At 32.5% G+C, this 24487-nt stretch overlaps 1 protein-coding gene across 1 annotated transcript in view; it reads right to left on the reverse strand.

Annotated features, from left to right (window-relative positions):
* LOC144844513 (spatacsin-like) overlaps positions 1-24487 on the reverse strand; it is a 31913-nt gene that overhangs the window by 6309 nt on the left and 1117 nt on the right. Inside the window, exons 3-28 of the mRNA XM_078701452.1 lie at positions 24091-24162; positions 23218-23354; positions 22771-22973; positions 22415-22646; positions 21952-22158; positions 21327-21433; positions 20733-20878; positions 19857-20018; positions 18521-18593; positions 10226-10391; positions 9869-10104; positions 8456-8564; positions 7515-7674; positions 6705-6915; positions 6489-6581; positions 5762-5904; positions 5292-5492; positions 4877-4984; positions 4318-4513; positions 3909-4123; positions 3518-3655; positions 2886-3056; positions 2338-2496; positions 1430-1685; positions 739-872; positions 273-410 (exon numbers count right to left, since the gene is read on the reverse strand). Of these exons, the coding sequence (XP_078557578.1) occupies positions 273-410; positions 739-872; positions 1430-1685; positions 2338-2496; positions 2886-3056; positions 3518-3655; positions 3909-4123; positions 4318-4513; positions 4877-4984; positions 5292-5492; positions 5762-5904; positions 6489-6581; positions 6705-6915; positions 7515-7674; positions 8456-8564; positions 9869-10104; positions 10226-10391; positions 18521-18593; positions 19857-20018; positions 20733-20878; positions 21327-21433; positions 21952-22158; positions 22415-22646; positions 22771-22973; positions 23218-23354; positions 24091-24162 (4173 nt within the window). The remainder of the gene's footprint in view (positions 1-272; positions 411-738; positions 873-1429; positions 1686-2337; positions 2497-2885; positions 3057-3517; positions 3656-3908; positions 4124-4317; positions 4514-4876; positions 4985-5291; positions 5493-5761; positions 5905-6488; positions 6582-6704; positions 6916-7514; positions 7675-8455; positions 8565-9868; positions 10105-10225; positions 10392-18520; positions 18594-19856; positions 20019-20732; positions 20879-21326; positions 21434-21951; positions 22159-22414; positions 22647-22770; positions 22974-23217; positions 23355-24090; positions 24163-24487) is intronic.

Genomic DNA, 24487 nt, shown 5'->3' on the forward strand with positions numbered 1-24487 from the left:
TGGCTAGCATCTTCACAATCAAAGTCTAAAGCTCTGTCTACACTATCAAACTATTTTGACAAAAAAAGTGTAATGTGCCCAAATATGGTAGTAATATGCTTAAATATGGTAGTGATATGACATCATCATGTCCATATATGGGTACATCATATTTTTTTGTCACATAAAGTTTGATAGTGCAGAGCTTAAACCTGCAATTTGCCTTAGGACACAACTAAAACAAGCCCAACAAGTGAGTTTTCAAAGCGAGTATTACACTAAAAAAGCCTTACATCAACATCATTCATGCATGTAGTTTGTATAAACTCCTTAGCTATTGAAAACTGCTGTGGCGTGTTTGACTGTAGTATGACTTTTAATGTTTCAATTGATGATTGAGTCACAATATCTTCATAGGTATAGTTTAAGATCTGTTAAGAAAAAAAGGCATGATTTTATAATACTGTAAATTATGTATACTGTCTAATTAGAAGAATAATTCATATTGTTGGTGGGGTAGGGAGAAGGTTAGAGGTTAAAGGTTGCAGGTTAAGGGGGTGATGGTTGGGGAATTTATTTGTAAATGTGAGACTCTTGTTTCTAAAGCTCAGTCTACACTATCAAACTTTATGTGTATCAAAAAAATCTGAGGTGCCCATATTTGGACATGATGATGTCATATCACTACCATACATGGGCATATCACTACCATATTTGGGCACATCACACAGGGTAGACAGAGCTTAACAGTATACCAACCTGAGATACTTTGTAACAATTAGTGATCCTATTACAACACTGCGCACCATCATTGGAATGCTCACAGAATGTCTCCAGACATGTTAGTATCTCATCAGATTCATCCATGTCACTGACGCTGGAAAGGCTTGAAACTACACCAAGTAAATTAGATTTAAGGTTATCATATTTCAATAATAATATTTCATAGAAAAGCTAAAATAAAGTACATAATTTACCAGGAGTAATAGTCATGGACCAAATCTTTCTCCATCATTAACATCAAGAAAATGACATTTTTATACAGTTTTTAAAACGACTTTGCTAAAGTGGTCAATTCTGGTGCACATATTAAAAAATGACTAGTACTTTGAATGAGTGAGTGGCCAAGCGGTTAGAACAGTGGAACCATAATTACATAGCCATAACATCGGCAAGGGTTCGAGGCTCACTAGCTCCATGGTTCTGGTGGTAGACGAGTCTTCTCGGATAAGGACTATAATCCGTAGATCCAGTGTACACATCTAGCTTATGTGCACTTTAAAGATCCAAGTACATCTTTCAAAACAAGGAGGGGGTCCCCCGGCCTAACTAGTACACACACAGCCACTGTCAAACACAGCCAATGATCATAATTGGGCCCTCTGAGAGACCAGTCTATGACTGAAGAGGCTACCCAGTATAAAGAAATAAATAATAATAAAATACTCACAACTGTATGTCCTGTTTGCAGATGAAAGAGATTCTGACAAACTAAGTCTCTTCCTCTTCCCTCTTGCAAGAAGCATCTTCATGTCAGTGCTGAGGTCTTCAGTCGTCAGCTGCTTCCTAGCAAGCCTGATACATGTTAATACTACTGCTAAGTCTTGGCTAAAATAACTAAACTGCTGGCAGACCTTATGAGCCTGAATTATGCAAAAACTGTCAAGCAACTCTTTCACTATTTTGTTAAGAGCTACAGGTATGTCCTAGAAAAAAACAAACAAGTGTAGCAAAAGTTAATAACAGAACACTTTATTTAAAGTCTACATACAAACAAATTGAACAGTTCGTCATAGGTAATTTTGTTATATGTATTTATTTCACTACAAACCAACAGCGAATCATCGCCACTAACAGGCTGCTTAAAATCTTAATACTACTACTTTAGATAAAAAATGTAACTCATTACACAGACAAGATGACACAGAACATAGAGAAATTATATTACAATTGATCACATCAATGTCAAATAATAGAACAAAAAGAAGCGATTCCATTATAAAAAATATCGATGTTGGTAAATATAATAATATTTCTAGCTGGGCAGACATGGACAGTAGTAATAATCAATTCAGTATACAAATCATTACAAACATCATAAAAAAATAAATTATGCACAATGTACATACAATGTAACAAACTTTTGTATAATATGAAAACAGGAATGATACTTTGACCAAGATGCCACTGATAAGCACATCAATACCATTTCATTAGATGAAAGTTATTGTACATCAGTCATTGAGGCATTTTCTGTTAAAATCATGGCATATAGCAACATGGCTTTGAGAGACAGACTTGCTATTGTTATTGTGTTGGAATATTTTTTTTTCAAATCAATATCATTGTCATACTTACTGCAGTTTTCATTGGCTGTGCCGCAATTAACTCATAGTCTGCCAAATACAAAAATTCTTCAGAACCGCGGTATTTGACCCCTGACCCTGGTATATCATGAGATGATCTTGGTTTACTGATGAAAACTTTATCCACAGGACTGTGACATTTATTTCCGTTCTGTATAATGTAATTATTTTATTTTAATCATTATTTAATTTATATTTACTCTTGAATAAATATATGCACAGCATTTAGTTATAAAGTCATAGTGGAGCTGTAGCTTGGTGGTTAACATGCTTGCCTTTCAATCCCAAGGTCCAGGGTTCAAATAGTAGTGCCACGTTTACAACTCACAATTCTTTCAACTCAACTTCCTAAGCCTCAAATGACACTTAGTTTATAAGCATGATAAATTATAAAATAGTTTATCCATCCTGTAATTGGCAAGTTACTCTCTGTTGGATTTGTACGAAATAAAAAATATATAACAACAAATTTTACTTTTAATTTGTCATTAATGAAATTCATGATTTGCAACAATCCTTATAAAAAATAAAATACTATACCTTAATTTTTTCAATTTCTAAGTCCACCCTTAGTCTCCAGATATCTTGTTCCAGGCCAACATAAGTAGGTGATGTAGATGCAGTGACTTTTCCTAGCCATTCCAATGCAAGACATAGTATCACAATTTTCTCACCCGTGCTTAGATTTAGACTTACATCACTAGCAATACTCTGAAAAACAAATAGGATACAATAAAGTACCAAACAACTTCCCTTTTGTTGGTCTATGGAGGAATTCTAATTAGTTGGTCAATCATCACATTCTTATTTATTAATTTTTTAAATTATTTATTTATACTAGGTGACCTCTTCAGTCAAAGACTGGTCTCCCAAAGGGCCCATTACGATCAGTGGCTGTGAGTGACAGTGTACTAGTACACTGGGGTGACACCCTACTTGTCTCAAAAAGATGTATACGGCTCTGCAAAGTGCACAAGAGTTAGATACGTCTGCTGGACCTACGGTTTATAGTCCTTATCCGAGAAGACTTGGAGAACAGAACCATGGAGGAAGTGAGCCTCGAACTTGGTTATGGCTACATAATTAACTATGGTTCTAACTTCTTGGCCACTCACTCACTCGTACCACTGTTATGCAATTACAAAATACTGAAACAAACAACACAAACTTACTCTGAAGAACTGGAACGCTGCTTTGTTAGATGTTTTAGTTGATTTCAATTCTTTATTACACTTTTGCCAAAATAATTCTCGAACTTTTGTTGAGTTCCACTGAGTGTTATTCTTCAGTTTCTTCAACTCATCTTTCAACTTCATCAAAATAAAAAAAAAAGTAGTCAGTGTAAAATACTTTTTATTTGCTTATTAAAAGTCTTACTAATCTCGCTCCTGATAAAATTGTCAACAATTCTAAAGCTCTGTCTACACTACCAAACTAGTTTGACAAAAAAAGTGTGATGTGCCCAAATGGTAATGAAATGCCCTAATATGGTAATGGTATGACATCATCATGTCCATATATGGGCACATCACATCTTAAAGAGTTTCCACTGACACACATTACCTGGTTAATAACAACATGATCCATGTTCAAACCTGCTGCGATGGCAAATTTCTTAGCACTGGTGAAGTCTTTAACAGCCTGCAGCTTCTCCAGCACTTCTTGACAATGTTTGTGGAATACACTACCATCACCTGTCAGCAGTCTACCAATGTCCAATTGCACAGACGTGCTCTTGATTATCATACTCAGCTCGTAAAGTTTGGTATAATTCGCAACTTAAATAAACAAAAGGCGTTGAATTAAGATTTTATCGAAACTCTGATATGGATGAGTGAAAATTACAGGGTGGCAAGTTCAAATAATGTTTGAACCAGGTTTTTCTTGTAAAACAAACATTCATTAAATAACAAATTATCTTCACTTTAAATCGCATGTATCTATCACTCAAATGTAAAAAAATCAATGTTACCTGGATTGTAAAATATTCCTGAAAAATTTAACCCTGCCATCAGCTTTAGAAATCTGCATGTTGCAGCAAAATTACAACAACATTTGAAAGACAAAAGTGTCAATTCCGAGACAGCCTTCTCTAGAAATTTTAGATTGTTGATATCTGTTGCACTAGTTGTGTTGACTTCTTGCAAATTGTCTGAGTTTTCCACAATCTTAAGAGAACAGATTAATACAGATCAATAAGTAGTAGTAAGTAATAGTTCGTTAGACTAAGTTGTACACGTGGTAGCTGCAAATAGCTTATATAATTCAATAGAGATTGAACTATGCAAAAGTTGTTGGTGGTATACAGACAACGCCATATTTGCAAAATCAACATTGTTACGGAATAGAAGATGATACTACTACATGAGAATAGATTGGCAAGATGGAAGATGGAAGCCATATTCTGTGGTACTTTTTGAGCTGTGATTACATTGGAGTTCACACTCTAGTAAATTATATAGCTCTTTGGGAAGTTTCCAGTACAGTGTTTTCATACTGCAGTACTGATTTATATACAGAGCTTGTTTTACCTCAAGATATTTGTGATGAAAGTTTTTCAAATGAACAGCAGCCAATGCTTCATCAGATTTCACCAAATACGCACAGATGAACTCAAGATAAGAAGTTAAAGGGCTGGCCTATAGGAAAAAAACTAAACTGTTTTAATTGTGAAAACTCTAAAGAATAAATGTTTTATTCCTACTTGATTTCAACTTACTGGCTAAAGCTCTGTCTACACTATCAAACTAGTTTGACATAAAAAGTGTGATGTGCCCAAATATAGTAGTGATATGCTCAAATATGGTAGTGATATGACATCACATTTTTTGTCACATAAAGTTTGATATTGTAGACAGAGCTTAAAACACCTGAAATGAAAGAAACTGTTTAATTGTGAAATCTCTAAAGAATAAACATTTTATTTTTAGTTTTATTTCAACTTACTGGCTGAAACACCTGGAATGCCTTGCATAATATTAGACTCTTTCCTGTTTCCATGGTGATTCTAACAATACTCATTAACTCATCTAAGTTCCATTGATGCCACTGAAGAAGAGCAATTTCATTTCCTGTAACTATGAAGACATCTTCATCTTTCATTGAGGTCATGAGAAACATGCACAGACAGTTTAGCTGATCTGAATTCTGGAAACAAAATGGACGAAAATTATTAGGTAATATAAAACATACAGCTTCATGCTGTTGTACAAGAAAACAGAGCATTCAAGATGTATTGTCCCTTAAAAACATGAAAAATAAAAATTAATTAAATGAGACTTTGTGTTTTGTCATGTTCTGCTTTAATTACTTTCCTCATTTGTTTTATTTTGGTAACACCACTAATGACAGTTTAAACCAATAATTGATAAAAAAAAAAGTGAAGACCTATAAATAAAAGGTATACAGCCACCTACAGGGAAGCAAGCAGACAACACTGCTAGTGAAGGTTGTTTAAAGATGGCAGAATAAGCAAGTAACATCTTGGCTGGATGAGGGCTGGACTGGCAGGCTAGAATGACACCAAATAGGTCACTTGGCACATTCTCCAACACAAGATCTAAAAAACAAAAAGTTGTACATGTAAACGTAAGTAACGTAATCAACCTCATGGTTACCATAATCAACCTCAAGATTACTGGAAACAGAGAAAATTAAGATTATAAAGGCCCTCTATGGATCCATAGCCAGCAGGACAGGTGCCTACACAGAGCATCACACAAGAAGACAGTCCTCTACTCTTTCTTAATGAACATTCACTGTATGTACACAAGGCACTGTATAACAATAATAACTAAATATAACAATACTCTACTATACCACTAGTAAGATGAACTCATCGTTCAAAGTTGCAGGTGCATAAATATGGAATAACCTACCAACTGAAATTAAATATTCCCCAACAATTGCTTCATTCAAAGCTAGATATCAATCTTATTTTTTTTCACAAACTAAATTTTGTTTTTCCTGATTTATTTTGTATTTAAGACAGGACACCAATACCAAACAGGTTTTCTTTTACCTGATTGTGTAGTCTTGTATAAAGATGTTAAATAAATAAATATTATCCTGTTTAAACGTTCAAAAACAGTAGTCATCCTATACCCGACTACAATGTTTTAACAAATTCGGAGGATATCTCACCCTGAAATTGAGATTCAGAATGTTCTGACATGTGCTGATACTCATCATCAAAATTATCTGCTTCTTCATCTTCATCTGTACTATCTTCTTCGCCTGTAAAATTTGAAGGAAAAAATTATTAGGGACACAAACAAAGGATAATTTTCTGTCTAGCTGTAGAATATTTTATTGCAGGAATACACCATTCAATAAATCATAAAATAAAACTGAACTTACCACCATTTTTCCCACTATCAAATCCAACCTTAAACAAATAAGTAGTTCTGTGATCACGAACTATTGACTTCTTCTTCGTAATACTTGATTGTGTAGTATACCCATGCTGCCCTGTCGGTGGGAAGGACGACCCATAGACTGGGTTTTCAAATGCAAGCGATAGATGTTCTGTAAGACTAGTACTTTTAAATGTCTGAACTAGTTCAAGAACCTAATAAATAAAAAAAAATAAACAATGTTATAAATTTTAAAAGAAACTAAAACATAATTACAGTTTAGAATTTCTTTTGTGAATAAATCTGTTAATTCTTATTTTACGTTTTTACTTGAATTTGTTTAGTTATGAAGGATTAGAGTAGTCTCAAGAATACAACCAAACAGCAGTGAAATCTTCTATTACATAACACATTGATATTGCACTAATGTTGTTTATATACAACCAACTTTTGACCAATCAGATTACAACATTTTAAAAAATCAATCTTTTCGTATTTTAAATGCTGCAATGTCTAGAAATGCCATATATACAACTGTAATGTTAGACAGAAGGGGGTCTGACAAGCAGATTGCATATTGGATTCTTATGGAAGGTGAAGACACAGACTTGAGACTGAGACTTGAGACAGACTGTAATGGTAGACAGTTCTAACAAGAATTTTGGATATTGAATTCTTAACATGGAAGATGACAATTCAGGTTTATGCAATGTTTAGAAATATCATACATGCTTAACTGTAAAAACAATGGAGAGAAGAGTACTAGAAAAACAAGTAAAAAGTATAGCTAAATATAATGTTTGAATTTACTAACATGTTCCTTAGGGTACTGGTGTTGCTGTGCAAAAACTGTGAAACATAACCATTCATCGTGTTTAGCGCAATCACGTAGGTAGACATCAGTAAGAGGTAGCCGATGGAACCTGCAGAACATAACAGCAACATCCCATTCTCTTGCTGCTTCCAACGAGTAACTAAGCAAAACAAAAGTAACATTAAATTAGTATGGTCAACTGGTATTCCTGGTCCGAACCAGTAATCATATAGAAACACTGATGAAGTACAGTATATATAGGCAAAAGTAAAAATAGAATAATACAAGACCAGACCGAAGTCATAGTACCTAGTATCTATCTAGTAACAGAAATTTGTTTTGAAAAATGGCATATCATATATAGAAAAATAGAAAAAAAATAGAACAATAAAACAAAAAATTACACAGAAAAAAATTATACAAAAAAAAAATTCTCTGATAAAAAGTGACTAAAAGATTAAAATTACTTATTATTTAAAATAAGTTCCTCTCAACATGAAGTTGATTAAATTCATGTACAGTACTGCAATGGTAATCTATTTAATTGTAAGTATTTATTTTATTTATTCATTAATTCATTATAGTTTATATACAGTATATTTACTTTTTTATTTAGACACACACCACCCATGCATCAAACGAACAAACGATAATTGTTTTTTTTGTTACTGTATGTATGTCATATGATTTATGTGGTTTCAGTGTTTTTTATCTATAAATATGTTAACCATGCACTGTACATGAGTTATGTTTTTTTAAGAATTGGGAAACCAAAGTTCATGTTTGTGGTTATGAGAATAAAGAAATGGTTTTATTTTGATGTTTTAATAGAACAATAATATATTGGTTATAGTTATTGTAGAATTATTTTCTAATAATCATTGAATTATTAAATTCTATTTTAAGTTACTTGTCATTTTCACCACTCATATAATACTTACCTATTGTTTATTTTCACCAGTTTATTGGAAATGGCCGACTCCAACAACCTTATTAATAATTCACTGCTGCGTTTTCCATGCTTTCTAAATGCGCACAGCAAATTTCCAGCTATAAATAACAATAGAAATACTAGACTGAAAAGACCATTTACCACCAAGTCAATGAAAGCACTCAGAAACTGAGTGAAGTACTTACAGATACAGATACAGATCTTTTATTGTCATACAAACCAAAATAGTACAGTATGAAATTTGTTTTCTTGTTGTGAAAAAGAATACACTCAATTAGTAGAAAAAATTTACAACACTCCAAACACTTTTTCAACAATGAAAATACTTGGCAAAATATTACCACAGAGGGCGCATGTTGATATTTCAGCCAATGTTAAAAGAATATAAATTTGTCTTTTTTTTTATTTGTGAAGTTATTAATGAACCGATTTTCTTAAATTTCAATAGACATGTTATGTAAGTATATACCTATGTACACCAACATTTTCAGAATGATAACTTGAAATTGAAACAAACAAACAAAGCAAGTACTATAATTCAACCTCTTAACATCTGAACAGATTCTGTTGTGCAGTAATATCTGTTCAGATGTTATTAAATATTAGTGGTAAACATGCCAGGGATTATCTTCCATACATATTGACCAATCGGATTACAGAATTCACGTACACTAAGAGATAAAATACGGGAAATATCTACGTTCTGGTTCCATATTCCATGAGGCCGAATGGAATATGGAATCAGAATGTAGATATTTCCTGTATTCCGTGAACAAGCAGGGTGTAACTAATAGTATTTAGACCTAAGCAATATCATTTCAGATAAAAATCTATTTCTTATGTGATTTACAATCACATGATTTTCACTTTGGAATCATGGCGGTTGGTGCTGGATCATTTTGGAGCGAGTTCACACTGATTTACCACATGAATGCATTTGTCTGGTGTTTTTGTGTTTTAGGAAAAGTTGTGAAATCAGTTTTCACAAGTTCTAATGAAAGCAGCATTAGTACTTAGCCAATGTCCTGTATTGAACTATTATTTATTATTATTTTTTTTTTAGGTTAACAACATCCTGACCATTGTTTAACCAAGAGTTTCAGGAAGTTGTCTGCAAAAGTAAGAACCAAATCCTGACAGGAATTGAACCAGGATTTTAAATAGGAAAGTAAAATAGCTCCAACATCATTCAATTTCACTATGGATCAGTATATTATTGTTCAACTATTTCTGATTGTGATGACACATTTACGAAAAAACATGGAAAAAAGTTTCTTTTTAAATATCTGGACTTTCCAACGTTATTATGCAATTTAATTTTGCAAGTGCAAGTTTGTGTTTTTGAAGATTTTTCACTTCACTTTCTCTATGACATGATGATTAAATAAATATTAATATTTACCAATTTTCTTTTCAGCATTTAATAGCCACTCTTGCCAATGCTGTTTATCTTGCTTTCTCCATTCTTCTTCTTTTTGCTGGAAGTTGTATATTGTGTTTGCTGTCTGTAAGTCCACCCTAAGCCTGGTACTATCCCTGCCCAACATCTCAATGAAGGCAACACAAGCACTAGCAATGCCTTGGTTAGCAAATAGTCTCAGTGCTATAAGGCATGCTTTTGCCTGAGCTTGGCTTATCCTAAAGGAATAACAAAAAAGCATTTATTCCATGATGAGAATGTCTATTTTAATCTTCTTTGAGTTATACTGAGTTCATTCTATATGATCTCTATATAATTTTATATTTTTTAAACTTTTACCTTTTCTTACTAGTACCCCCAAGCTCAATCTGATGTTCCACAAACGAAGTAAAAGCAAAACTTGGACGGCCTTGCTTCAAGTAATATGTAAAATCAAGATCTTCTTTGTGTCCATACTTTGATACCAGATCAGAATCTGAGAATTGTGGCATTTCATATCTTTGATCTGTAGATAAAATAGATAGAGATTTTTATTTATTTATTTTATTTATTCAACTTTGTTTTACAAGGGTAGCTCTAACAGCTGTAGTATAGCTGACTTGAAGAGGCCCTCTCTTTTACAAACAATTAATTAACAATTGTTACTAATAATTTTATAATTGTAGCACAAACTCTCCCAATACCGTTGGACTAGTCTATAATGGTTAGTTCTCCTAAAGTTTTGAAACGCAGATTTATAATAAATTTGTGACCTTTTACAGAAAAATGTTTTAAAAATAGTTTTGGAAGAATTTCCAATTTTTTTTTTGTAGAGTCTTGTTTTTTAGGAAGTTACAGTTAATCCTTAGAGTGCATTCATTCATATTCACATTTATTTCGACAAAGAAGATACATAATATATGTTACAATATAAATTGGGAAAGCTCACTGCTTTTTTTCCATTTTGCAGGCAAAGCAAGCTCTCAGTGTGCTGTACATAAAGTGGAATACATATTTAACACTGTTCCTCCCCTCATATTCTGTTTTCTATCCATGTACGTGACATGTGTTGAAAGTATACCAAGGTTAATAAATGATTATTCAGTTTTTAAGGAAACTTTCTTTCCCCTTTTTTCTACTAATGCATTTAAACAATCAATGAATCAGTAATCTAGGTTAAAGTTTTAACAATGTTACAATTACCTATTGTAGTTGGAATTTGTATTGTCTATAAAGCTAAACCTTCATTTGTTTAACAAACAGCAAATGATTGCTAATTATTCAACAGGAAATCAACAAAATACCACAACCAGAAATATCGGGATATTTTTTTTTTTTTTTTCCAAGAATCCGCATGACATTATGTTTATTTACCAAAAAAGTAAAAATAAATCTGTAAAATACCTCAATAAAAATATATTGTATGTTTCTTTCAATTTCTAAAGAGAAGATTAATGTTAAACTTAAACAGAAGTTAATCCATGATCTATTTTCTGATGATATGACCAGGACACGATATTTCTTTTCGTACATAAGTTGGGGACCCCTCATGAAACTTTACAAAATAAACATTAATATTCATTAGTCATATCCATAAGTTGTGATATAAGAATTGATCTAACAACAATTCACTAATGCAAACGCTTTCTGTCGAATGGATTAGATTATGAACTTTGCATGTATGGGGTTCGAATCCCATGAGCAACTTCTTTTTACTTTATAGTGAGAGAGAAATTATTTAGAGGGTTAGGTTTAGTTATATTTAGGAAGTAGTTTTGCTATCTTTCACATAAGGAGTCTCAACTTATGTACGAAAAAAAAAGTCCGACCAGAACACAGGCTGAGTGATCATTCCAGCCAATTATAAAGATAATATCTATTTTGTGATGACCAGGACACAGGCTGAGTGGCCTCATGTCATTCCAGCCGATTATAAGGATAATATCTATTTTGTATTAACCAGGACACAGAGTTAATGATGTCATGAACAATAGGGATTTTTATTTTTGTTCAGAACCAGGTATTCAAAATATAAGGTTAATAATAAGTCACCTGGACCTAGGATCAGCACTGAAAATTGAATCTTACAGATGTATTGTCCCCAAAAAACATAACAAATAAAGTTGAATAAAATAAACTTTTAATAGGTTTAATTTGTAGTTTTAATAAATATTCATTTTATTCCAAAAACAATTAACAAAAAAAATTGAAAAAAGACAAAATAAAAACCAAAAACCTGATTGACTTCCAGACAATGGGCTTCTGGTTGACTGTTTTTACAGTTTTATCAGGTAAATAATTTGTTTTTTTCTGCCACTTTTTGGTCAAAGTGAACTAATTAAATGTACCATTTAAATGGCCTATTCCAAAACAAATTTTGTTATAATTATTTTTTCAGGGAGACAATAAAAATAATAATCTTCAAGAGATGAGAAAATTCTTCATATGAGCATAATTTGATTCCATAGTGTTAGTTCCTGGTCAAAGCACAATAGGATTAAGCTCACAAATTATAATTTTTTTTTATTTTTCAGCGAATCCTATAACCTTCTACCTTGTTTCTACATCATCAAATTAGTTTAAAGTTAAACTACGTCAGTACAAGTTGTAATAACACAATGCCACCGTAATCTGTGCAACCTATTAATCCCAGATGATTTTATTCTTTAAAGCGGACAACTTTTGTTTAAAAAAGACAAAAATCACTATAACCTTGTTTACGTCAATACAAATGATGATTATGACAATAAAAACAGTTGTATACTACGCAATGGTATAGAACTTCCTATTGTTTTGTATATTTTTCATTCAATCTACTATCTACTATACTAAGAAAACTTTATTTTGACCTTCACAAATCGGCATACAATACTTTTGATTTTGTGATACATTTTATTTTTTTCTGCGTCAACTTTGACCTTGAACTGAATTTATTCCCTTAACTAAAGCTATAAGAATGTAAAATGCAGATTGTTGAAATACTTTGATCTCAGAAATGATGTCTTAATATTGTAATAGTAGTAAACACTTTGATTCTACTTAAGTGGGTTTATGCTATTTAAGCCGAACAAAATATGGAGTGCACTTGAGCTTGTAATGAGTAGTTATTAAAACATATATATATTGTTATATATGTTCAAGGTTAACAGTCATAATGAAAGTTTATTATAATATTCATTATCACTTTCGACTTCAAATATTTCTGTTTGAAAAGGGAAAGTCCTGCTAGATTTTTTACATTATAATTTTCATAAAATTAAGTTATTATAAAAAGTTGGAAATCTGGAATATGTGCTAAACATCATGTACACCACTCAAGAGGATGTACAGTAAGGTCAAGACGATCCTTGACATCAAAATATCAAGCAGAAGGCTCCGGGTTCAAATCTTGGTTGGGGTAGCTTTTTTTTATACTTTACAGATCTCATCATTTTTATCAAAATTAATTAATAAATCACCGGCCAGTTTAAAATTTCTTCTATGCCTATGAATTTATCATTCTAAATATTATGCAATGCATTGACATTTTTATACATTAATAATATTTATTATGTTCAGTAAATTTCCAAAGATGAAAATTGTTCAGTTCAGTCCAATATTTTGCTTGATTTTTGGTTTGACCACAACATTTTTGCTCTATTTGAGAAAAGCCCTATAGTTATATTTAACCGTGACAGGGATAAAGAGGATCTTTCTAAGAGGATTTTAGACACTTCCTGTTGGGATATCACCTCAAGTGCAACTGGTATTGTGAATGGTATGAGGAAGTAAAATCGTATTATTCTTTTGATTTTACAATAAGAGCATTCCATTCATATCATAGGGATGTTTCAATTATTAAAAACTAATTATACATGTAAATAATTATAATTTATGAATTAAAGCTATTAAAACATTATTTCTACAACAAATTTACTGAAAGTAGGCTTTATATTTTGTGATCAAATGATGGAAATATTAGACGTTGGATGATAATTCAATTCAAATTAAGTTTAAGATAATAATGGAATATCTCACATATTGTGTTTATAAGGGTGAAACTAACAATGTTGAATACAACCATACAATCTATTATCATACACTACTAGGCCATTAACCCACTCCGATCAAGATAGCTATCAGTATAAGACTGTAAGGGATTTTCCATGCAGACAGTTTTATAAAAAATTCAATACAATCATAAGGTAAGTGTGTCAAAGACTAGTGTTTTGTATAGTAATACTTATTTGGATGGAGTTATGTTTTAGTAATGGTTATGTAATATCTGATTCAGTGTGCCGCAAACTATCATAGCCATAATAACGGCACAAACAAGGGGTTCTCGGATTAAGCACTATAAACAGGAGGTTCGGTGTACACATCTGGCTTGAGTGCACTTAAAAGAACTCAAGGGCTACCACGATGTGCTTGTACGTCTCAGGCCTGTCAAAAGGATGGTTGAAGGAGTCGTGACCTAGTCAGATCCATACATAGCCAATGATAAGATGATATCATCTTGGATATGCTCATTTAATGGTGATAGCACCACCATGTTCACACCATTGCAACTGTCTTCAGTAGGGATGAAAGCCCCATGAGAGCATTCAAATTATAATCACAGTAGTCTGTCAGTATATGAAACTGAAGATCTTCCTCCATTAATTAATTTATGTAATAGACTAAGAAAATCATTATTTTGATATGCAATAAGTCTGTAAGTCATCCTTGAATGTATCTGGAATATGTAGAATGTCAATATGTGCATGAGTTTTTAATTGTGAATAATGAATTACAATTTTTGACTATACTCTATCCACATACAGTAAGAACATTTTGCAGAAACTTGATCTAGTGTAGTGTGCGTTGAGGTTAAACCGACAAAAAATGCACAAATATTTTATACCATAGTCATTTAAATATAAATCAAGAGGTTTGAATGGTTTGTGTGGGTTGATATGCAAGCCAAAGTCAACTGTTTGTTAAACAAAGATATTTTATAAATCCATTGCAATCAATTTTTTAATTACCAATACTAAGTTCTAATATAATTCTATCCCTTTTTTGGCAATAATTGAATGAATAAAGCAACATTAAAAAACTATTTATTTTTATACTTAGTTTATTTAGGTTATATATAGTTTCAGTAGATAACATTAATAATATTTTTTAGGTAATTAATCTATTCATATTATCATAATATAAGTGTTTTATTTAGAAACATTATCAGATAAGCCTTAATTTATAATTATTTTTTATATATTATACTGTATGTCTTCTATTATTATAATTCTAAATTGATTACCAATTTAGAGTAACAGTTTGTATAGATTGTAAGATAATGACTTTAACATTGTTTTTTTTTATTTAGAAATCTCTGAATGGCAATGATGGATCAAAAAATTGAAGAGTGTCAGCTGATACACTGCAGTTCATGTCAGGTGGAGTATGATCAAACTGACGACAGTCCAAAGTATCTGTCATGTTTCCATTCCTTCTGTAACAAATGCATTGAGAAATCAGCCACTGACAAGAATACCTACAAGTGTCCTCTTAGTAGCTGTGGAAAGCATCAAGAGGTGCCACCAGAAGGCGTCAATGGTTTACCAGAAAATAAATTACCTCAGATATTGACCAAGATCAATAACCTTGTCAATGATATGTCAAAATGTCAGAAATGTGACGGTATTCATAAGGCGGATGTCTGGTGTAAAGACTGCTCAATGTTCTACTGCAAGGATTGCAGTGAAGAGCATGGGACCAATGAGGAGCATGAAGTCATTTCTTGTGAAAATCTAGCAAAAAAAATTGAAAATGGTGAACGTAACATCCTGAATGGCAGCCACTATTGTTCAAAGCATGGAGAGAAGTTACAGTCATTCTGCAAAAAGCGTTCATGTAAAAAAGCAATTTGCAAATCTTGCATCGAAGTCCATTCCCCAGCACATGGTCATGATGTAGTAGACCTTAAGAGAGAGGCTGACCAATGCCGGAAAGAGTTCCAGTGTGGTATACGTGACATGAAGGTATGCAGCAAGCAATGGACATCTTTAGAAAAGAATAAGTCAAAAGAAATCGAGCAGATTGAAATGACCACGAATGAGGCTACAGAAAAAATACAGAAGTTCTTTGAAAGCGGTTATATCTTACTTAAAGAAAGAGAGCAAGCTGCTCTGAAAGAAGTTAGTAAATATGCCAAGGAAATGAAAGACTATGTGGAATTTCAAAATCAAAAAGCTTCTCAATTAAAAGAAAGTGCTAAGCAACTAGAAACCGTGGCTAGCAACGTTATAATGTACACAGATGATAAAGACATTGTACAAATGAAGACGAGAATGGTTGATGTAATGAATCATCTTAGTGTTCCACCGCTAAGTAGTCGAGTAATTGGACCAAACATGATGAGTTTCAACAAGGCAGATAATGCTGAAGAAAGAGTATTAGGGTTCTTAAATGGTATTGGGCAGGTCAAGTTCAACTGTGCCGTTCCATACTTAAGTTATTGTGAAGATACCGTAGCATTTGAAGACTTTCCGTGTACAATCAATGTACAAATGGTCGACTACATGGGAGAAAACTGCAAGCAAGGAGGAATGAACCTTACCATTGTTGTCAAAGCTCCAAAAACATCCACAGATGTACCTCATCGTGTTTATGATATGATGAATGGTTCATACGAGGTAAAGTTTGATCCTCAAGATCCTGGAATATATGTTGCACATGTGATGCTTGATGGATTGCATGTTAAAAACAGTCCTCTTAGTATACCCACTTGCGAACTAAAAACAACTGTGCATCCTCAGGTGTGTAACAAACCATCAAAGGTGACATTAACAGCTGTTGATTCTAGTAGAAAAGCCAGACCAATGCAACCAAATCTACCAATACAGGCCGAATTAGACTGCCCTAATGGAGAAACAATTACATGCGACGTTGTACAGGAGAGTTCTAAGATGTACAACATACGATACATACCGACAGAATTAGGAGAGCACAAACTGTACGTTGGGATGAATAAGAAAGTGCTAGACTTCAATCCAATAGTACTCAACGTCAAGCAGTACTTAGCAGTAGGACAGACCAACTGCAGTAACCAGCTCAACAGGCCATCCGCCATTGCCATTGACAGCATCGGTAATATTTACGTATCGGACACATCAAAGAATAAACGCATTCAAAAATACAACATGGCTCATGAATGTATTGGTTCAATTGAAATGGATCTGGATGGTGATGCAAGCCTTGTGATTGATCAAGACGACAACCTCATAATCTTATTCAGAAGTTGTAAGACGGTCAAGGTATTTGACTCTACAGGCAACTTGCAGAGTACATTTACTATGGACATTATGAAGAAGCCAATAGGTTTAGAAGTAGACACCAACAATCGTATCTATATAACAGACTGTGTTGGCCATAAGGTGTACATTCTGGATTATTATGGCAAGATACTGAACGAGTTTGGTGGAAGAGGCAAAGAACCGGGTCAATTTGACACCCCTGTGGATGTCTGCTTGTACAATGATTTAATCTACGTTTGTGATCGTTACAACAACCGAGTCCAGCAGCTTAATGAGGAGGGAGAATGTTTAAAGATATTCAACTGCTGTGAAAAGAGCTTTGACATGGCAGCGGCCATCACCATGACACATGAAGGACATCTTGTGGTTTACGATGCTGAGCAGACAATGGCAGCAGTATTGGATGTTGAGAGCAAAGAGGTCGTAAAGATTGTGCCTTGCTATGGTGATGTTGGTCAGTACCAATGGGAGAGCATTATTGTAAATAAAGACAGTATGCTGCTCAAGGTGTGTCCTTCTCAAAACTGTTTCCGAGTCTACAGAATGTAGATAATTTAAAATAATTATTAAAACAAGTGTGGCCATCATCATTAAAAATAGAACATTGTCTGAGTTTGCTAATTTTAGAGTTTGTGGTACATTTACTGGAGTCCTTTTAATCTACCTGCATGCTCACATGACTACAAACTGCTGTCTGATTGAGTGTTTTTATACTTCAGTATTAAAACTAGTTTGTCAAGGCGGTGCTGTTTAAAAAATGAACTGTAAAATGCATCCATATAAATAATATACAGCATAATAAATCAACAATTGTATTGTGTATGCAATAAGAGTTCATGGACATTTTTAAAGCCATTATAACGTGTTGTTGATGTTGATACAGAGCCACAATTATTTATTTTAAATTGATAAAAAGTAGTTAATCTAACTTAAAATATTATATTGTATCTATTTATCAATGTATATGTAATAATTATAATGCAATTCATTTTATTGTAAAGTGTATACCTTAATTTTAAAATCTATAATAGTTCATCAGCCTTTATTTTAATATTACAATTTTAAAACACAAAACCTTAAATATGCTATTTAATAAATTGATTGTACGGTTAGTAAATAATTTATTTTGACATCAATATAAAACAAATGTCAAATTTAATTAAAGAAAACAGCAGAGATGTATAGTGGTAGTGTAGAGTAGTACTGTAGCTACAGTACCTCTAAAATGCCTTATTTCCAGAACAAAACACACCTTAAAAATAAATAGAACGACCTAGATACTTCTGTGCTCACGACAAGGCTCCATGACAATACTAATATTTATAAAGCTACACTATATTTGAATTTTGTAAATATGTAAATTATAAAAGTAACTTACCTTCTTCCCTGATAGCTACATTGTTTGTGGATTGCCATAGAAACAGTTTGGACACATCAAAAGGAGAGTAAGCCTGTGTGAGCAATTTTTAAATTATTAATTTATTTAAAAATTATCTAAAATATTTTTAATAGTTGACTATAAAAAGTGTATGTTTTAGATCTTCATATTGAAACTTTATGTAAATATTTGTTTATATTATGAAGAATATTGTCAAATTCAATTAGTAGATTATGTTACTTACATCCTGTTTTGCAAAATAGTAGTTGATTTATATTTGTATTCTTAATCTTATATATTTAAATGACAACAAACAAAAACTTTCTAAATGTTTTTAAAAATTATGTCTGAACACATACAGGACATACTATATTCCTTTTGTAATATTGAAGTGTATGGCATAAAATAGAATTCTTCATTTTACGATTTAAAAATTGTATCGTTGTGATCAACCTAAAGGAACAATAACGTTCAATCAATAATGATATTATAAATAATAATAATGTTGAAATATGATAAATGTTTATAATGTTATGCTAAGTATATTTTACAATTAAAAATGTTACTATTACTATCTTATTATGAAGTTCATGTACCAGATAATATTACTGATATAATTGATTTTTTAAAAATAAAAATTTTAACTTGCAAAATTGTTTGTAGTGTTTTAATAAAGCTATTCACTTTCCGAAATAAAACATTGAACTAAGTAATTATTTCCTTATAAAAAAGACAAAATAAATGGTAACATTTAACTAAAATCACTTCTTATGTTGAAAAATACAGTAATCATTTTGTTAGCAAATTTATTTTAAACTCATGTTATAACTACAGTGCCAGCATGGTTAATAACCAATATAGTAATCAAACACACCTAAAGGATATGCTTTAACAACAATTAATAGATATCAGGAAGTACAGAATATTGAGAAACAATTAATGTATGAGACGCAGCAGGTAGCACTGATCAAGATGATTGATAAAACAAATATGATAGCAAACCAAACACTAAAAAACATCATTAATAATTATTCAATCATGTTTCATCAGTAGAAACATAATTTTATTATTACTTTCATTTACATATAATATACATAAAACATTGTGTTGCTTTGAGAAACAAATACATAAAATAAACAATCATAAACATCCAGCTATTGAGTCTAACAGTCATTCTGCACAGCTGGCGTGTTGTGAAAAACTATAGGTAGACACTTCTATTTGAGTACAATAAATTGTTGATAATAAAAAATAACATTTACATTGTGTTTTACTGGTCATTAATATTTTAGGAAAGTTTAAATTCATACTGTATTATTAGTAAAGACAAACTCACCTGAAGTAAATCATAGACAGACACATCTTGTACAGGAACACCATCAACGTGATTTGGAAACAGAGTGGAATGGAGAGTGCGGTAAGGCTTAAGTGAATTCTCTAAAACTTTAGCATCTACTTTCCAGAGAGATTCATCTGCGCACACAGGACCAGTCATTGCCTGTGAAATCAATAGATATAATTAATAGATATTAGAAATAATGAATACAATTTCTAATGTCCTACAGACTTGTGACAGATGAAAATCATAATTGGCATTGTAATGGCTGTCAAACTTTGCCTAGCTAGTTAGTTGGTGGTATAAAATTATACAATGGTAAAGAATAGGCAAGTTCGTCCATGCACCAACTTTACATAATGCACCATATATGATGTACATTAATATAACAATTATAAATCCTAATAATTTAAAAGTTTTCTGAATGAACTTAAAAAAAAACCATCATGTGTTAACTATTCAAGGGGCAGTAACCTATTCTACAAAAAATATAGCTTGAAGAATATAAACATTCATTTAACAACCCATACATAAATGGTACGGTCCACAAATGTTCTTAATCATGCATTAATAAATCTCATATGTAAATAATCAATTAGTTTTTAAAATGTAAGCATGTCAAAGTATGGAGAGCAATGTATTGACATTGTTCTTCAGCTACCTCAACATGTTAATTAATGTATGCCATATTTGACACTAGACTGCAGATGGGTAACTGCGAGTTCAGAAACACTAATGGCAAAATGGGAGCAAGTAACCAGAGTAGGTATCCAAAGCTATGTCTACACTATCAAACTAGTGTGATCTGCCCAAATATGGTAGTGATATGCCCAAATATGGTAGTCATAAATTCAATTTCTGAATGAACTTGGTTACCTGTTCAAGTGTACCAGGAGCATACATTAGAGTTGCCATGGCAGCCAATGGCCTATCAGCTTCAAGTAATGACATAACACTTGGTTGGAATGATGACAGGAACACTCTGGAGCATGCAAGACTAGTTTGAAACATGTAACTTGGATCTGTAGTGAAGCAAAAATAAAAATGTGGATACCTATTTGTGTTTATTTTTTTCATGTGCATGCTGTTAAATTCTGATGGGAATTGTATGTTTCCATTAGAGGACCTTAAACTAAACCCAAACTAATACACAATTCAATTCAAAGAACATTTATTAACGTCCAAAAGACAAAAAGTAACAAAAACAAAAATGGCATGAGATAATTTAGAAAATGGACGAAGGCAGATCCCAGAAAGATGAGAATCTTGTAGTAGTAGTAGTAGTAGTAGTATTGATCATATAATATGTTAAATCACTGAGGCACCTTAATTTTTAAACTAGTACAGCTTTTCTTTTTCAAAATCAAATACATTTATTCAGAACATATTTTTGTTCATTTTTTGTATCAGTAATATTGGTAGTAATATATTCAACAACCAATAATTAAATTATGTTGAACTATGACCTACCTGATAGATATTTCCCAACCCATCTGAAGTGCAGCATCATATGTAGCCATGGGCATTCCTCAATGGGTAAATCTAATTCTGTGACATCATCAGCTGTTAGGCAAAGACTGTAAAAAGCATGATCAAATAATGGTAATGGTCTATATAAACTAGTTTGACAAAAGAAATATGGTAGTGATATGAAATCATATGTAAATCATATTGTGGCAAAATGTAAAATGTATGGGAATAACATATGAACCGGGTTGAATTGCGGACAGGCGTGGACGATACAAAATTCATGTCACAGGCCTACAGTTGCCATTAAACGGTGTTCAATCGATTTTCCACAATGACAGTTGAGACTAGAACACTGGTGTAACCCCTCCTATTCTGAAAAATACACTGGGTTCTTTAAAGTGCACACAAGCCAGAAGTGTACACTGGACCACCAGTTTAAGTCCTTATCATATAAGACTTGTTCTACAGTACCACCTGAACGATGGTCGAGGAGAGCCTTAAACATGTGTAAATTGTCGGACTATGGCTTGCGACACCCCTGCCTTAACCGCTTGGCCACTCAAGCTTTAAAGAGATAACCACCATGTACCAAATAACTACTACTTAATTAAAAATTAAAACTTACTCCATATTATCAAGGAATTCATAAAGAACTGAACAGAGATTTCTTTTAACACAGAACGAGACAAACTGGTTACAGAAGTCGGTCATGTCCACTTGCATTCTTCCCATAGTGAGTGGATGTGGTAGGGATATCACACGGTAAATTCTACTCAAGCGTTTCAGAAGCTTATCAAAGTCCTGGATCTCGTTAGAACTAAATACTCCACGTCTACGAAGAATTTAAATAGAAATTGTTAGTGTATCAAAAACAAAGTGGATTGTCTACAAAAATACTTTTTGGTTTAGTTTTTTTCTTTGTATAATGGAATCTGCATGGTTTATTACTTTTGTTTGATATGGATGATAACAGAAATAATGAATTAATGAACTGAAAGACAGAGCAAAATAATGAACAAACAAACGAATGAATAAAAAACAAGAATTTGTTAAAATACCAGCCATAGCTGAAAAAGTATTCTACTAACGTTGCAAGTTCATCTAGAATCCAATCTTTCATGAAATCAGGAGTCAGTTCCAACTGGTTAGCTACACAGGTTTCTAGTGGATGTTTGATAGGCATTTCCAAGGCAGTATCGTCTTCAGCCAATGGGAAGCTAGCTTTGATCCAATTCTGGATTTGTTTCCAATCGGCACGTGATGTTAGAAACTCCCATGCAGACACCATAGAGATGTGCTCTTCTGGAATGAGATCTGGAACTAAGACAAAATGGAAATAATAGTAAATTAAAATATTACAAAACAGGGTTAGATTTTCAATGGAAATTAGTTTAAACTAAACTAAAGCGATTTTAATAATGAAACAACACACACACATACCAACCTGCAGAATCCAGCTGAATGATCCTTTCAAATAAGATCCTTTCTCTAGTTTTCTTGTCCCAGAGTTGGACACACTCCAGTGGAAGGTGAGTGTGATCATGGTCCTCGAGGGAAGCATCCACCGCCAGTGAAGATTGTGGTGGTTCGTCATCATCACCACTTTCTAGTGATATGCTGATGACTGCCATTGGTTCCTTCCAATGTCTGGAGAAAAAACGAGAAAATTGTACCAAATCCAGAAAACTACTTTACAAATTAAACTACTGTAGGTAAGTAATAAAACAATTGAAATATAAAGTGCTGGGTATGACCAGTAGCAGCGATAACCAGTAAAATGGCATTCAAACAGCTAATCGATTAGGTGCATTTAACTGTTATTTTCATGTAACAAATCTGAGGGCTTTAATGATGAGAAAGGAAAATGATTAGTTATTTAATAACCACTTACTCAGTTTGTCTTTCAATTGATTTAAGAGTGGCCTCCTCAAAACTATGTTTTGGGTAAAGTTTCTCAAAATGTCTTATAAATTCAATTGCTGATTCTTCTTCTGCATTGAATTCACCCATTTTCTGCAGCTCACAAATCTGCAAAATGAGGATAAACTACCTGTTTATACATAGAGTATGCTAATACAATTATAGCCAAACACCTTTTAGGGGACACCTTCAGGACCAAACCCTTAGTGCCCCCTTAATAGGTGTCCCAAAGAATGGATTCTATTTTACATAAATTAATCCCTAAATTAAAAGATAAGCAACTTAACTGTCAACACAGTCAGCCTATATTCTATGAATAACCATATATATCCACACTGATGGTAATTACACATTTCTTTTAAAACTATATTGCTTAAATTTTCAGCATCATAACCACCAAGCCACAACTCCACTCTGAATATGAACTACAGATGTGGAACAACAATAAACCAGGCAATTAAAGTAGAGTTATACATCTTTTGAAAACTAGCACTTGAACTTTAGAAGGATGCTTAATCAAACAAGGAACTTACATATTAGGCAATTATTCACACAGAGTATTAATTATACAACTATGTTTTAATAAAAACATGAAGCTTTACACAGATGCTTATTTAAACAGGGAACTTGAATAGGCAATTATTAACACAGTACTGATCACGCAATGTTTAAATTACACCTGAAACTGAATGAACATTCTAATTTGCTCAAACAATTATGTTACAAATACCTTATGCCTATAGAAACGGAAATATTACTGTATTTAGAAAATTAATATCTCTTGTAATTGTGAGGTAAAATTGCACTTATCTTTGGAGTACATAATAATTGAAAAGGAACTCACCAAAAAATCTCTGACACTTCTGTTTGTAGTCTGCATACACATCTGTTTCAACTCAACTTTCACATTGAAACCCTACAAAAGTAAAACACAGACAGAAATCTTAAAGATGCTATCTTACTTATGTCAATACAGGGAGGTATACCTCTATGATCAGTGTATCAAGTTTTATTTATTATTGATAATATTAAGATATTTTAATATGATAAATAATTTCTACACTACAAAGAAATGTAATTGGAAGGTTTTTATTGTGAAGGCAGTTGATACCAAAAGTGAATGCAGTTGGGTTATGTTATTGTATTAGATTTATACAGCTCTGCCTACACTATCAAACTAGTTTGACAAAACTGTGCCCAAATACGGTAGTGATATGGCCAAATATGGTAGTGATATGGCC

Source organism: Antedon bifida, chromosome 6 (genome assembly GCF_963402885.1).
Source record: "Antedon bifida chromosome 6, ecAntBifi1.1, whole genome shotgun sequence".
In the NCBI taxonomy this organism is placed as follows: domain Eukaryota; kingdom Metazoa; phylum Echinodermata; class Crinoidea; order Comatulida; family Antedonidae; genus Antedon; species Antedon bifida.